The 14,819-nt window shown below is 53.7% G+C and overlaps 5 protein-coding genes across 5 annotated transcripts; 3 read left to right on the forward strand and 2 right to left on the reverse strand.

Annotated features, from left to right (window-relative positions):
• The first annotated feature begins 1,125 nt into the window (after positions 1–1,125).
• Positions 1,126–3,182, forward strand: J3D65DRAFT_129098 (cytochrome P450). The gene is made up of 5 exons (XM_066793874.1): positions 1,126–1,397; positions 1,443–1,691; positions 1,744–1,912; positions 1,976–2,640; positions 2,702–3,182. Exons 1-5 carry the CDS (start codon positions 1,244–1,246, stop codon positions 3,070–3,072), a joined length of 1,608 nt encoding a protein of 535 aa, XP_066650657.1. The 5' UTR covers positions 1,126–1,243; the 3' UTR covers positions 3,073–3,182.
• On the forward strand, positions 3,139–4,126 carry J3D65DRAFT_638836 (S-adenosyl-L-methionine-dependent methyltransferase). The gene has a single exon (XM_066801654.1). It carries the CDS (start codon positions 3,292–3,294, stop codon positions 4,024–4,026), a length of 735 nt encoding a protein of 244 aa, XP_066650658.1. The 5' UTR covers positions 3,139–3,291; the 3' UTR covers positions 4,027–4,126.
• A 274-nt stretch (positions 4,127–4,400) lies between these two features.
• On the forward strand, positions 4,401–6,173 carry J3D65DRAFT_560825 (cytochrome P450; the record flags this gene model as incomplete). The annotated part of the gene is made up of 3 exons (XM_066797486.1): positions 4,401–4,782; positions 4,831–5,597; positions 5,646–6,173. The coding sequence occupies 3 exons, from the start codon at positions 4,401–4,403 to the stop codon at positions 6,171–6,173; spliced, it is 1,677 nt and encodes a 558-aa protein (XP_066650659.1).
• A 1,067-nt stretch (positions 6,174–7,240) lies between these two features.
• J3D65DRAFT_606856 (uncharacterized protein) lies at positions 7,241–9,658 on the reverse strand (the record flags this gene model as incomplete). Its single annotated transcript, XM_066798465.1, has 7 exons — positions 7,241–7,517; positions 7,567–7,676; positions 7,744–8,181; positions 8,333–8,773; positions 8,829–9,178; positions 9,356–9,438; positions 9,498–9,658. 7 exons carry the CDS (start codon positions 9,656–9,658, stop codon positions 7,241–7,243), a joined length of 1,860 nt encoding a protein of 619 aa, XP_066650660.1.
• Positions 9,659–11,196: 1,538 nt separating this feature from the next.
• J3D65DRAFT_638847 (kinase-like domain-containing protein) lies at positions 11,197–14,424 on the reverse strand. The gene is made up of 4 exons (XM_066801655.1): positions 13,506–14,424; positions 13,241–13,458; positions 11,931–13,192; positions 11,197–11,883 (listed from the first exon to the last, which is right to left on the reverse strand). The coding sequence occupies exons 1-4, from the start codon at positions 14,153–14,155 to the stop codon at positions 11,674–11,676; spliced, it is 2,340 nt and encodes a 779-aa protein (XP_066650661.1). The 5' UTR covers positions 14,156–14,424; the 3' UTR covers positions 11,197–11,673.
• Between the last annotated feature and the right edge of the window lie 395 nt (positions 14,425–14,819).

Raw genomic sequence — 14,819 nt, forward strand, 5'->3', positions numbered from 1 at the left:
TCAAGTGATGCTGTAGAAATCAGCAGATATCGTGCCGACACACAACACGCCCGCCACTTTCACGCTAGCCAAGACATTTGGCAGATACCAAGTTGGAATCATTTCTATCCTTCACCCCCGTGGAGAGTAGTCTTGTCTTGGAATTCGCTAATATGAATTTACGCAGTACTTTGCCAAACAACTTGACCTGCCTGGAAATGCGCTCGAAGCACCCAAACCATAAATCAGCGAAGATCATCTGTCACCTCTGGCAAAGATTCTTGAAGAACACAGCAGTGCTTTTCGCAGGGACTTACTCTCCGTTCGCAGCTGATGCAAAGAGAGTCACGGCAATTTGCTGTGACGCTGCTTGTCGGTAACTCCTTATCACTGATGTACGCCCAATCACCACCGTGCAAGTCAAGAGCACGGATCCTCGATCCGGTGTTGCGCATTGGACGCCAGTTCAAGAACTCCTCTTTTCTTGAAAGTCCAACCAGGCTCTTTTGATACGCTGCTGAAACTGGGCGGTTTCTATTGACATGATCCCAAGGCTCATTGCAACAGCGGAACACTCTAATCGTCTCCTAGTTGTCTTCGGATTGGACGAAGCTGTTCTCTGGCACTTCCAAGTCCGTCCATATCCGCGCGGCGATAGATCTACAAAGCATACTTAGTTGCAACATGGTAAGGCTCCTGCTTTGCGCTTCATGAAGACGGGTTGACGAATAACCTCGGACCATCCGGTGGCGGATATCACCGGAAAATCTGGCGGTGGAAGAGTCCTGGGACTCTCGGGCAGGTCGACAATTCGTTGTCGGCCTACTCTCACAACGGACTTTGAAAAATCTGGACTATTGCCTGCCTCCGACAACAGCAAAAGGAGCTTGTTGTTGCTACAGTGGAACATGATGAATTTACTTGTAAGCGCGTTGGGAATCTAAGCGTAGTGAGCTAGAAGCTGCACTTTCTACAGCCTCCTCTTATGACGTATCCTCTAACTTGCAGGGTTAGTCTGCCCCCCGCATATATCAAAGAACAAGGCGTGCAAACTTTCTCTTACTCAGAGGTGGGGGCTCGTACGCACGAAATATTTGGGCGGGTACGAATACTTAGCGGGGTTTTGCTCAAGGGACAGCGGCTTGGGTTGCTATAAGCTTTTAAGCTAAATTCTCGGCCCACAGGTATCCGCCTCTTCAAACAACACATTTAACAGCAACACGCACAACACCTTCACTCCAAAATTTCGGTACCAGCTTTCACAATGTTTCAAGACATACCAGTCACAGTCACATTTGTACTTGCGGCAGTTGTCGCGTGGGTGGCTTACTTCATATACAGACTTGCCAATGAGGAAATCAAGATAAGGCGCTACGGTGGACATGCACCGAGCATGCAAAAGTGGTGGGATCCTCTCGGTAATTCTGTTCCACCCTGAGGAACCTTGAACTGACGGGCAACAGGAGCTTCATTCATTTACGGGCTCACGTCCCATTCTCTCCGAGATGAGACGCTGGAATTTTTCCACGATCAGTTTTGTCTCAGTTCTCACGGGAGAAAACGCCCCTACAATTATGAAGTCAGATTGTGTGGAACGCGGCTCATCTTTACTGCCGACCCTGAAAATGTTAAAGCCATGTTATCAACTCAATTCAACGACTACGGAAAGGGGGAGAAAATGAGACAAGATTGGCATGACCTGCTGGGCGAGAGTACGTTTTGTGATTCTTCCGCGAACTACATCGACTGACAAAAACCCGCCAGGTATCCTGACTGCAGATGGGCAAAGCTGGCAGAAGTCACGCCAGATTGTGCGCACCTACTTTACCAAGCAAAGGATCAGCGACCTAGAATGCTTCGAGAGACACATGCAACGTCTGTTACCGATGCTTAGTGAAGGTGGAGCCGTGGATGTCAAAGACCTCTTGTCCCGGTAAGTCGATCGACCTACGGCCCCTGAGACGAATTAGAATTACCAACAGGAATCGGCTTGCAGCTTCGCTCTCGATGCTTCCGCGGAGTTTACCTTTGGCATCGATATCAACTCGCTTCACGAGCCCAAAACTGAATTTGCGAAGGCTTTTGAGACCATCCGCGCCACCCAAGCACTGATTGAACGCGCCGGGGCGTTCAACTTTCTGGTACGGCGTGGAGAGTTTCGACGTCAGGTCAAAGTCGCAAAAGACTTCATCGCACACTACGTCCAGGAAGCGTTGGCCCTCTCTCCTGAAGATTTGCAGGAGCGCGACAAGAAAGACAAGGACTACACGTTTCTGCACGCCTGCCTCACTTCGATCCGAGATAGCACGCGCCTGATTGACGAAATCTTGACCGTTGTGACCGCTGGACGAGACACGGCCGCCCAGACAATTGCGCTCTGCCTCTTTGAGCTGTCGCGATACCCGGAGTATGTCATTGATATGCGCCGCGAGATCGAGGAACACGTTGGCTTTGACCGTCCACCGACGTACGCCGAACTCAGAAGCCTGAAGCTGGTGCACAATGCTTTGAACGAGACGCTTCGGCTTTACCCGAGTGTTCCGTTCAATGCTCGAACTGCGCTGCGAGACACCAGTCTGCCACGCGGGGGCGGTCCACAAGGAGAAGATCCTATCGGCGTCCCCGAGGGAGGCTATGTTGTCTGGTCAACCCATGTGATGCGTCAGTGTCCTTGACCAGCTCACCACCAGCTTTACCAAGGTTATGCTAACCTTATTTTCAGACCTGAGCCCGGAACTGCACCCTCCCGAAAGCGAATCATTTCCTCCAGCACATCTCTGGCGGCCTCATCGCTGGGACGATTGGTATCCGGATAATTGGAGCTATCTTCCTTTCAACGCCGGTCCACGCATCTGCGTTGGACAGCAGTTCGCCATTACCGAAATGAGTTACGTCGTTGTCCGAATCCTGCAGCAGTACAGTCGGATTGAACTGAAGATGAGAGAACCCCAGGAGACGCCGAAAACTCACAAATGGGTGCGCAGAGGCGATGGTCCTGAGCTTGCGGAAAAATTTGCCCAAAGAAGCCCGCAGATGGCAACCGAAATCACGATGGCGCCACGATTTGGCATTCAGTTGGCTTTTCATGAGTAGCTGTACACGCGGCCAATAATTACTTCTTTCTGCCATACCAGTTTGAAAACAAGCAAATAGTCAAGGTTTTGTTGCGTCAGCTCTTCCTCCACAGTAACTTACCGCTGTTTTCCGCGGCAGGAAAGGGCAGGAAAGCGTTCCGGCAGTTGACATGTGCCGAATACAACCCTTACCTTGGCCTCCGCTGTCCCTCGTCTACGATCTATCAAGCGGATCACTATGGAGCCAGCCTCAAAATCCATAACGACGACCTCTGATACGTCTGCCGGTGCAGCTCTCTATTCGTCCTTCGTCCGTCGCTTCATCTACGATCGCCTCGTACTCGGACTTTATTGCCCCTATGCCTGGGGTTGCACATTCGCAGAACTTGCTGCGTTCTTCAACGGCCGCGTCGCTACTGCCATATCTCTGTCATCCCCAAAGACTTGCCGTCTACTCGACATCGGGGTCGGGACTGGATGCTTCTTGGAACAGGCACCTCTCGATGACGTGAAAGAAGTCGCTCTGCTCGACCTCAACGCCAAATGCTTGAGCGCGGCCGCATCTCGCACCCGCAAGGCTCACCCTCGGACTGAATGCTCCACGTTTCACGCCGACATTCTTGAACCCATCTCTGCCGAAAAGCTCGGCGGACGCTTCGACGCCATCTCAATGATGCTGTTGCTCCATTGTCTCCCAGGTCCTCCATCTCGCAAGGGCACCATGTTGAGACGGCTTAGGGATTTGCTGAACAAAGACGGCGTGCTTTTGGGAAGTACAGTGCTGGGTAAAGACGTCACGCACAACGTCTTCGGGAAGATCCTCCTGTGGCACATCAACAGGATTGGCGGGTTCGACAATTACGAAGATGATGTTGCGAGTTTTATCAAGCCGCTTGAGGACGCTTTTGAAAGTGTGAACTGGAGAATTGTTGGGCGAACCTTGCTATTCGAGGCGAGAAAGCCGAAGCTGTAGCCACCAGCGGCTGTACTTGGCAAGTCTTTCGTGTGAGGAGATGCGTTGCGGTCGGTGTCTCCAGCATAGTCAATTTGAATAAAAGACTGAAACAAAATCGAATTGATTTCTTCTGCGCTCAAGGATTCTAGGTTGACCTTACAGACGCTTAACTTAGTCATCAGGTTATGCTTGACGGACCCGGATGTCTTGACGACCCGCTCCTCAGAAACATGTGGTTTCCCCCACTAAAGCCGCCCCGCGGTGTCTCGGCCGTCTATGATTAGTCTTTTGCGGTTCTACCCTTGGTGCGTCCGCTCGATTTACATACCTCTAATCCTCGGATTCGCTTTCAGCTTTGACCGCCACAGAATATCTTGCAACCGTTCCGAACAATGTCGTCCTTGTTTTACACTCTGCTTGTTCCCGTGCTTTCGTACTTTCTATGGAACCTTATTGGAATTATCAAAAACATAAGAAAAGCGCGTGCTATTGGTATTCCTGTCGTATGGAGTCCAGTATCGCCAGAAAACCCAATATGGATCATCTGTAGTAAAAAGGTGGCGCCGTACATACGACGGCTGCCTTTTGGTGACTGGACAGACTACAGTACAATCGACTGGACCTGGAACGACAGGGAGAACGACTTTAAGGTCCTCCGAAAGTACGGCAAGGTGTTTGCGCATGTCATGCCCGGCAAGCTCGTCATTCGAACTGCGGATCCGGCCATGGTCCATAGGGTGCTCAGCGACCGACGAGCCTTTGTGAAGTCTCTTGGTGCAGTATGTAAGTAAAGCGCCAAGGCTGTTAACAGCCATTGCATAGCTGACGTGACAGACATGCTGGATATCTACGGCCCCAGCGTCGTTTCGCGCGACGGTAACGAGTGGCAGCGCCACCGCAGAATCACGACGCGGTCCTTCGGAGAGAGCGTCCACCGTATTGCATGGCCAGAAGCTGTGCGGCAGACCGAACAGATGGTCGAACTGTGGTCCCAAGATGAACGTGGATTTAGATCGACAGCCAGGGACTTTCCGACGTTGACCCTAAACGTCCTCATGCGCGCTGCTTACGGGGTCCAGTACGATTTCCATGATTCATCAGAAAAAGTTCCACCAAAAGGCCACAACAGGACCTACCGGGACTGCTTGCGTGAAGTGATGGACATGCGTAATATTGTCCTTCTCAACATTGTGCCTAGCTTCATTTTCAGCTTCCCCTGGGCACCTCGCCGGCTGCGCAGTCTCCAAACCAGTTCCAGGGAGCTTGAGAAGTATTTAATCGAATCTGTCGTAGCCTGCAGGGAGACTCTGAAGTCCAGTCCGGACAAGAGCATGAATTTCATGGAGTCCTTGGTCCAAGAAAATCAAGCCACGACATCAAAGTCTGGGGGTCTCAGTGATCGCGAATTGTACGGGAATCTCTTCGTATGGACTCTTGGAGGTCACGAAACGACTGCAAATACACTGTTGTTTGCACTGTTCTTGCTGGCGGCCTTTCCGATGGTCCAAGAATGGCTCTTTGAGGAACTTGACGGCATCGAGCTAGATTACGAATCGTTCCCTCGGATGAAACGTTCTCTAGCCGTCATGGTGAGCCCAAGAGGCACGCCTGTGGAACCTGCTGCTGATATCACCTAGCTCGAAACGTTGCGTATGTTTCCGACTATATCCCCCGGTTCGAAAGCAACCGGCGACTGTCCTGTTCCGATGCAGACCATGGAAGGCGACACTCTCATCATTCCGCCCCACACGAGTATTACTCCGAACCTTCCGGCACTCCAGGTGCTTCCAGAAGTCTGGGGCCCAGATTCTTTGACGTGGAGACCGACAAGGTGGCTGGATACCGACGATGGCCAGCTGCGAACACCCGTCGAAGGCTCTTTTGAACCGTGGGGCGATGGCTCACGAGTCTGCCCGGGAAAAAAGTTTGCGCAAGTGGAGTTTGTCGCAGTCATTTCTTGTATCTTTTCGCGCTACAAGATTGAAGCCGTACCTGAAGGCGAAGAGAGCGCCGAGGATGCCAGAGAGAGGGTGTGGAAGGCTGTCAACAAAACTGAGAGCGGCTTGACTTTAAAGGTGGAAAACTCTGAAAGGGTTGCTTTTAAAATTCTGGAAAGGCGAGCAGCTTCGGGGGAAGCAAATCCCATGGCAGGGGATCATGTGTGATGTTGGCATGGCGCAGCAATGACTTGATTGCTGTGGGAGAGGAGCCACGTTCGGGCAAAGTCAGCCTAGGATCAATATGCTCGGTGCTATGGGAATCGTCTGGGCCGGTCGGCGTCAGGTTGTCAGGCAAATGACACGATATGGCAAATATGGGGAGAAGACCGGCCAAGAACCTCAGCGGTAATCACGGCGACGGCAGGCCTTGAGCATGTCGTGGACGCGGCAGGGGAGCTTGTTGATGGCTTCGGCTTGTCGATACGGCTCATGTTGCGCTGGGAGCAGGAGACGGCATTGAGCTGGCTATGGAGAAAGTTGTGAAGGACAAGAAGAAACGGAAAGCTGTGTTGTCCAGGTACATGTAGCGAGCGAGGGTGTTGGTGTCGGGGTGATGGGTGTCGATGATGTTTCGGCGGGCGGGCCGCAGCCGAAGAGCGGGTACCTTGGCAATTCCTTCCTAGGCCGGTGTGATACAAATGGCCCTGCCTTGCCTGCTTGAAGATGATTTCTTCGCCTCTCCCGACCTGCAAACACCCTCCCTCCCTCCTTCTCTGCCCCCACCACCAAGCCGCTCACTCGCCTTTGTCGTGGCAGCTCTTCTCTACCCTCACGCATCGGAAAACCTTCACGTCACAACTCGTCGCTCACATTGTCCTGTAAATACCAAGGCGCACTTCTAATGCTAGGAAACTCCGAATCCCCTTCTAATGGCTAGATATGCCATGATGAAACAAAGCGTTCGACGCAAATCGATTCCGGCTTTTCCACCAACTCATTGCTACACGGTGGCCGTCGCCTGGCTGGTCTGACAATGCTCGCTCCGGAGAAGAAGAGAAAAACCTTGACAGTCTGGACTTCGTGGGTTTAAAAGCCGACCGATGTGTTTGACCATCGATTCCCGCTTCTTTTTTGGGCGACAAAGCAGACGGTGGAATTTTCCTTCGACTGCGTTAGTCCGGTCCCGACGGCGGGTAACGCAGAGTCCTTGAAGAACCTGTTTTTGCGCCATGTGACACTGGACCGGAGAAACTGCAAGGAGCTGGAGTCACACAGCCCCCCACGCTGATTGCTCATTCCGGCCGTTTCTGAGGCGCTGATTTGAGCATTCCCATGGTGTCCTTCCCAATGAGATAAGGCATCTGCTCAAAGACTTCGGGAGCAAACGACCAATTACTGAGGTTGCCAATGTGTTCCTTGAAGGCCGCCGAAAGGACGAACTTTCCTGACTCTGGCTCACAGTAAAACATACGAGAGTCCTCCAACGTCCAGTTGATGGAGAGGTGATTGAAAAGATCTCCAGACATGTATAGCTCGGGGTTGTGTAGGAAAAAATCTCGAACTGCTGGCCTGCTCTTTGTCAGCCCGGACCTCCTTCCTGTGGACTTTTGGACCTTACCATGGCAAAATATCGATGGTGAGATCGTGTGGTATCACTTTCTGGAATTGAGTCGGCTGTATCCATCGAGGGAGCCTTTCCAGGTTTTCCCGACTTGGCCAGATTTGCCACTGTCGTGTGGTCAACACCATGCGCTTGGACAGCACTTTTCCAAGCCCCGACTTATCATCAACTCACCTGCATCCAGTCTTTTACGAGTTCAGCTACCGCAAGTTTTTCGGCCAGTCCGGCGGCGGAGAAGAAGACGTTGACCACTCGGGGGACCCAAGTTGTCAGCGATTGCTCTTGAGAAAAGCCCGTTTCACCGCCCAGGATCGCATCAATCTCGTTGCTGTCCGAGCCGAACACTTTTTGAGACGAGTCGCCGTCGGCTCTCTGCGCTCGCTTGCTGTCTCGATACATGGCAAACACGTACGTGATCGGGCTCACATTCGTCGTGCCTGGCGAAACGGGAGTGTCGAAGCCCATGACTGAATGGTGGGCCGAAAGATCAGCGGCACTGGATGCCATGATGTTTTGTTTGCTGCTGAAGCTCTCGTCAGCAGCCGCCAATTTCGACCTGTCAACTCCAATCACCTTTCTGCCGACAACACCGCTGGACCAGCCGAGTCTTCTCTGTATGGAGAGACGTTTGGATTTGGAGAGAAAGTGCCGTCGGGGATCCAAACGCCGCTATCACCAGTTCCAAGGAGAGAATGAGCCGTCCAGGTGTGATTCTACGATTACTGTTAGACGATTTCGCAATCTTTCCAAGGCCTCAACACACCTCGCTCGCCGTTGGAATAGCGTTTTCGAACCCGGGGCTGACATTCTGATCAAATTCTGGGTAATATTGTGTGACATCTTCGGGGCTTTCGGAGAGGTCATTCTTGCTGTCGGAATTCTCTCCTGCGGATTCGGCTGTGGGAGTTGAGCCTTCAGCTTGCGGCGCATCCACCTTGGATCCTCCAAGCATTTTGCGAATTTCATCGGCCGAATGTTCAGAGAATCCGCGTTTTGAGATTTCGAAAGCGAGCTTTGTTGCTGCCTCACGCTGGGACGAGGTTGCGAGCAGAGGAAGAACCGACTTGACCTCTTCAAGTTCTTGCTCAAGTTTCTTTACATTAACGCGCAGCGTCCCTTGCCATCTGTGCTCCTGCCGCATGTCGTAGCTACAAGCGGAGCCTTTGAGGGCACATGTGTTGCAGACGGGTTGCAATCCATTGCACTGTGAGATGTGGTCAGTCAGTACACGAGAGCAAAAAGGACGCGGCAAGTCGCACCTTGCTCTTTCGCTTCTTGCATGGCACACAAGCGATGGCGGTGATGCGGCCTCGTTTGGAACCGAGCTTGGGTGTTGTGGTGGTTGGAGACGGAGTGTTGTCCGAGGACTGCGAGGACAGCTGCGGAGGCGACGGGCCGACCAGGATAGGTCTAAACATTTGCCGCTGGTGGTACGCGGGCATGTCGCGTCCCTGACTGGAAAAGTTCGAGTTTTTGCTGACTCGGTCCTGGTGGATGGAGGAGGTCGAAGGGAGACGTGCGGCCAACCGGTTCGCGATGCTGATGTGCTCGAGGAGATGCCGAGGGACAGATGCCGACGACGGTGGCAGCACTGAGTCTGTGGGAAGTTCTACGCATTTTCACGTCAGTACTTGGAGTTGACAGCAAGCAGGCCATGTATTGGGCACCAGCGGACGCGGGCAGTCCCCAGCGTCGCGCCTCACGAAGCCAGAGCATCGGGCGTCGTACAGGCACGGCTCGCTCACGCTAAGCCAACAAGCCAGGCACTGCGCTCTGGACCTCTTACCTGGGACCATGCCACTGTCGGAGTGGTCTAGGGCGGTGCCGCGGTGCGTAGCCCGGGTTTGACTGCTGCCGCCAGAGGAGGTGCTGTTGGCGGCGACTGCGACCGCGCGCCCTTGCGTGGAAATTGCGATATCACGACACACAAGACTGCGCCGCCCACGCTGTCAACATTAGCAGCCAACCGGCCGGTCAGGCGCTCACCACCAGAGTCGAGAGCGATGGCAGGGAATGGGTCGCGGAGTTGCTTCCTACCAAGCGTCGGCGGCCAGGAGCGGTCAATGGCAAGACAGGTTGATGGCGGCATTGGACGGCAACGGGATCCAAGAGGGGGCAGAGGTTTAAAAACAAACGGCCACGCGCTTCTGCCGGACCTAGATCCTTACCGCGTTCCAGCTCAACATGCGGCAGCCAGGTATAGGTAGCAGACTGACAGCAGCTCCAGTCCAGCTCCAGCGTCGCTCCCGCCTTACCACGGCATGCTGCTCTACGCTGCCCGCTACGCGCCTGGGCACAGGTCTAGCGCGAGCATCAACTGCTCTGCTCTCGCTTTGTCTCTGCCTGTCCATTACTCGCTCCCTCTTCGTCGCCTCGCCTCCGCTGCCTCGGGCCCGCATGACGCGGTTGCAGTATCAGCTTCGCACTTTCAGCCTTGGCCTCTGCTACATGTGATGGCCGATGTCGTCGTCTTCCGACCTCTATGGTCGGCTTCTGTGCCAAGTCGTGTCCGCCGGTCAAACTCTAAACTCTATCCGCCTGGCCGACCCCGTCCCGGCCTGTCACCATGTTTTGTTTTTGGCCTGCGCTGTCCACGCCCGCGCGCGCTTTGTCATCTCATCGAGTAAGTCCTTTGCAGCCATCGGGGTCCGTTCGCCCTGGTCGGCGCGAGTCGACAGCCATGCACCGTGATGAGAGCTGATGTGGGTCGGCTGGTCTGGTGCGCCAAGGGCCAGAAAGCTTGTGATCACTTATCACTGCTCCCCGTGGACCCTGAGGCTGTAGTCAGAGCCCGCGACCTGGCTTTGGAGCAACCTTTTCACAGTCGGTCAACGAGAGTCCCCCACGGCACTGGCGGTCGATGTCCAGCCGACCCGTCAGTCTCGGATTCAGAAGACGTGATTGGCTGAGCTTGTAAAGTAGCAGCTGCGCTACTAACTTTAGCCCAGTGAGCGACAAGTCCCTGCATATGGGGGGCTGTGAAGATTTCTACGTTTCTTCTGTTGTGCTTGTTGAGGAAATCTTTCTGCGATTAAGCCCAGCTATTCTCTCTAAACCATCTACAAAGTGAGGCTTGGTCTGATGTGTGTTTAAAGGATACTGCTGTAACACCGCAATCTATCCTGTCAGATCTCCGTAGTAACTGTTTCTTTTTCTGCCGGGACCTTGAGGATTCCTGCGCCCACGAGTAGATACACAAGTGACTAGCGCAATCCGGGTGGCGAGAATCTTGCTGCAGGCAAACACGATGCCGATAAGCAAACGAATCTATCCACAATGATCCACCTCGTTCGGACCTTAGCTTCTGGCCATGGACCAGCGCGAGAACCCGGCGAGGTCAGATGGGCCCTTCAGTAAACACAGACACTTGACTTTCTCCAGACGCACAGTCGCTCCAGCAATCCGGGGAGCGTGCCAGGAGAAACTCTTTAATTGCTGCTGCCCAATACTAGTCACCCGTGGCATGGCGACCTTTCTGGCAGTTGTTCCAGGCACCTGGACCATAACAAACGTGATATTATTGTCCAGTCCGACCAAAACCTTGAGATTAAGTCTCAACCATCCGTGTCCAATACTCTCGCCATTAAGTGACTCTGTTCAGAGTTGCCCAGGAACAGTCAAAGGTTGGGCCGTGGTTGGGCGAAGACGGAGTGTTAAACATGTGGCAGTGCTTGGTTGCTATCTTGGCTGATACAATCTATGCACATGCGAAGACTTGCAACGAAGGAATGTCGTTGTTGGGCGGGGCATCAACGCGACTGCTACGCGGAACTGGTGGTCTGCTAGACGAAAGTGCCTGCCGTAAGGCCTTCTCGTTGCTTTAACATGCCCATCTCAATGCCTGAGCAAACCAACTGTACATGTATGTATGTCTTAATCGCCATTGACGCTATCCGCTATCTATGTTACAGTAGCAACTCCCATTACCCAAACCCAATGCTGTGAAAGAGGAGTACTCGAGATGACCTCCGCAATGTACCACTCAGACCATCAACCCCGAATTTCGCCATTTTGTGCCTTTTCTGGCATTTGGGATGATTCTGCCTGCAGCAGAGCTGTGCCTCACTAAACCAACTATGATACAATGAAAGGACCAGAGCCGACTCAAGGCTTGGTGCGGTGGATGAACGGGTGACGCAGGGCCTCATAGGGAGTGATGCGCTTCTCCGGATTGAGGGAAAGGCACTTATCCAAGAAATCATGGAAGAGGTTGACTTCCTTGAGTTCAGCATCTGTCAGCCCCTTGGAGCTTCCAATGAGGCGAGACTTGAGGTCCCTGGTTGGCTTCGTGAAGTTGACCATGCGAATGACATCCTTTCCAAAAATTAGCCAGGATCAACGAAAGAATTCTTGGTGCTTACCTTGTTTGTGATCTTGTCCGTTTCCACGCTCCTAAAGAGGTTCAGATTCTCGTCAAAATGCTCATAGACGTAGTCCGCCCAGCCTTTTTTGAGCAACTTGGCGCTCATCTTGCCACGGCACTCCTGGATGGAGCGAAGCATCTGGTTGTTGTCACGTCCGGTGAAGAGGATTTTGCCTGTGTAGAGCTCGAAGAGGGTGCAGCCAATGGCCCAAGTATCGATTCCATAGTCGTGTGGGATCCCGAGCATAATCTCAGGCGCGCGATAGAAGCGACTCACCAGTAGGCCGGCAGGCACTTCGCATTCGGAAATGTCCATGGCGGAGCCAAGATCGCAGATTTTGAGAACATTACGTGTGTCGTTGACCAGCATGTTGTCGGGCTTGATGTCAGCGTGGACAACGGTGCACTTGCGCAACAGACTCAAAGCAACAAACATCTGCTGCGCATAAGAGCGGACAGCCTTGAGGTTGAGCCCGACGTCACGACCGAACTTTTTAAGCACCTCTCGAAGATTGACGCTCAAGTGCTCGAATACCATGCACAAGTGATGTTTGTGATCGAACCAGCGCAGCATGCGGATGCAATGGCGCTTGTCGTCCGGATCGTGGTCTGCCAACTTCTCCAGCGTCTCGATCTCCTTAACTCCAGCCTTCCTCAAGACTTCGTCATTGCGGATGATTTTGATGGCAACGAGGGTATTGGTCTGGACATCTCTCGCGCGCACGACTTCGGAAAACACACCCTTTCCAAGTCTGGCCTGGACTTCGTAGCGGTCGTCGAGCAGCTCATTGAGAATCACCTTGTAATAGCCTTGGTGGTCGTCCCAGACATCAAGCATACTGCTGTCCAGTTTCTTTACCTGCGGTGCCTTGCCAGACTCGCTAGGATTGGCAATGGGCTTGGAGGTTGTCTCTTCAGCAAACATGTCGTCATCGTCGTCTTCGGCAAACATGTCGAACTCGTCTTTGGGCTTGGGCTTCGAAGTCTCCTGAGACTTGGGCTCAGGCTGCTGCTCATTTTCTTGAGCTTCTGCCTTTTGGTGGGCTTCGCGGATATGCTGCTGTTGTTCGACGCGAGCTCGGTCCTCGTTCATGTCAGCAGTCGGGTCGTAGTCGGCCGCCGACGGCTCGTCCCTGTCGGTCGAATTATCCTCAATGCGTCTGCGATTTGCAAGGTCTTCGTCCTGTTGCACCTGGACAGCCGGCGGAGAGCCGGGGTTAGAGCCGTCGGGAGTGATGGGCGATGAGTCCATTGGGGAAACTGTAAAAATCAGCACCCACGCCCGTCTGTTTCCTGCTTTGTACCGACCTGATCTCGCCGGACGGCTGTCAGAGCTCTCGTCTTTCGGAGTTGCTGGATTCGACTCATTTCCCAAATGAAGGGCTTGAACAAGCAAAGGCGTGGATTGACCCTTGTACTTAGCTTTGATGGCCTCGCGCCGCTTGCGACGTTCTTCGATCAGGGCTGCTTCATCAACGGGCTGGACTTGAGCTGGGGCTTGGTCATTCGCTGGCTCTTCAGTCGGCCTGAGCTCTGTTAGCTGAATTCTGGCACCCATCCAAAGGGCACTTACCGGTCTGTCTCTGATCGCATGTCTTGCGAGGGTACGTCTCGTCCCGCGGCACTGCGATGGTCTGCTCTTTGAGGTGGCCTGTTGGTCCCTGGAAACTCGCGCGAGCGCCATTCTGCATCTTTTTCATGGTCGTGACGTCTACGGTCTCGTTTGTCATACGAATCGTACCGGCCGTTGCGGAAGTCGGAGGGGGGCTGTCCGCCTCTCATGTGTGGGCGGGATGGCGGAGAGCGGCTTCGATGTCCCCGGTACCGATTGTGGTCGCGGTCGTCGTACCTGGGCGCAGGTCGCGAAGTGTCTCCTCGATCGATGTCTGCGTAGGAGACGCGGTTCCGACGGTCTTGGCTGTATGGGCGCCTATCTTCGTAGCGGACCTTGAAGCGGCGCGGGTCCTGGCGCTCACGGTCACTGTAAAAGTCGTCCTCTCGACGGCGCTTTTCTCCGCGCGGCGACCGGGCTTTGTAAGGGGAGCGGGAGCGGCGACGCTGGGAGCCATTTTCATGTGGTCCCCTGGGAGAAAGCGAAGCTGAGGCGCGGGGTCTGGATTGACGGTCAACGCTGACGCCCCTTGAGGATGGCATTGTCGAACTAGTTGCCTTGTCGACCTGTTGCTCGTGTATTTCTCCCTCCGATTCGGATCTCGAGCTCATGATAGGAGTGGGGAAACTGTGGGAAGGCGGTTGTAGGTGAGGCAGGTTAGCTTGCGTCTCCACTCTGAAAGCAGGCTTGACAGAAGTCGAACCAGCGATGATAGCCCTCTCCTTGCTCCTGAGCGACAGCCAAGGCGATCGCGATCGCGGCACAAGAGACGGAAGGACGAACGAGGGTAGCTGCTCGAAAGCGCCACAGAAGCTCAGGTAGGTAAGGTACAAGTGGTGTGAAGGAGCAAAGGACTGCCGGAGGACGTTTGCTGAAGATGTGGAACGGCTACACAGCTCTTGCCCCAAGACGCGACCCAATGGAATGGCCTCGCAGTCGGAGCCTCAGATGCCGAAGTTCCGATGGTGGTGGTCCGAGCGCCTTACGAAACATGGTGCAGAGAGGCAAGCTTCCCCAATTTGGCAGGATGAACAACCATCCTCGTGGGCTCATCATGTTGAACTTCAAAGCTTTTTAACAGAAAGATGCAAGAGCAAAGTACTGAGTGAAAATAGTGAGCAAGGATTTGACAAGCAAAGCGCGCAGGGCGAAGATACTCATATTGCAGGTGAAGATGGACTCTTTGGGGATGGGGTGTTTTCAAGCCAGCTGCCAGCTGTCAAGATTCGTTGACAAGTTCAAGTTGGGCGGTGTGAAGATTGAGGAAAAAAGCTG

Source organism: Phyllosticta citribraziliensis (genome assembly GCF_038025025.1).
Source record: "Phyllosticta citribraziliensis strain CPC 17464 chromosome Unknown J3D65scaffold_13, whole genome shotgun sequence".
Lineage (NCBI taxonomy): Eukaryota > Fungi > Ascomycota > Dothideomycetes > Botryosphaeriales > Phyllostictaceae > Phyllosticta > Phyllosticta citribraziliensis.

What these genes read in the sequence shown, in the direction of transcription:
- J3D65DRAFT_129098 (XM_066793874.1), top strand. Translation starts at nt 1,244, where the DNA reads ATGTTTCAAGACATACCAGTCACAGTCACATTTGTACTTGCGGCAGTT. An exon ending in AAAGTGGTGGGATCCTCTCG is followed by an intron (nt 1,398 to 1,442) that starts GTAATTCTGTTC and finishes GACGGGCAACAG; the next exon opens with GAGCTTCATTCATTTACGGG. An exon ending in CTGGTCAACCCATGTGATGC is followed by an intron (nt 2,641 to 2,701) that starts GTCAGTGTCCTT and finishes CCTTATTTTCAG; the next exon opens with ACCTGAGCCCGGAACTGCAC.
- J3D65DRAFT_638836 (XM_066801654.1), top strand. Translation starts at nt 3,292, where the DNA reads ATGGAGCCAGCCTCAAAATCCATAACGACGACCTCTGATACGTCTGCC.
- J3D65DRAFT_638847 (XM_066801655.1), bottom strand. Translation starts at nt 14,155, where the DNA reads ATGAGCTCGAGATCCGAATCGGAGGGAGAAATACACGAGCAACAGGTC. An exon ending in CAGCCGTCCGGCGAGATCAG is followed by an intron (nt 13,193 to 13,240) that starts GTCGGTACAAAG and finishes TGATTTTTACAG; the next exon opens with TTTCCCCAATGGACTCATCG. An exon ending in CGGACAAGATCACAAACAAG is followed by an intron (nt 11,884 to 11,930) that starts GTAAGCACCAAG and finishes ATTTTTGGAAAG; the next exon opens with GATGTCATTCGCATGGTCAA.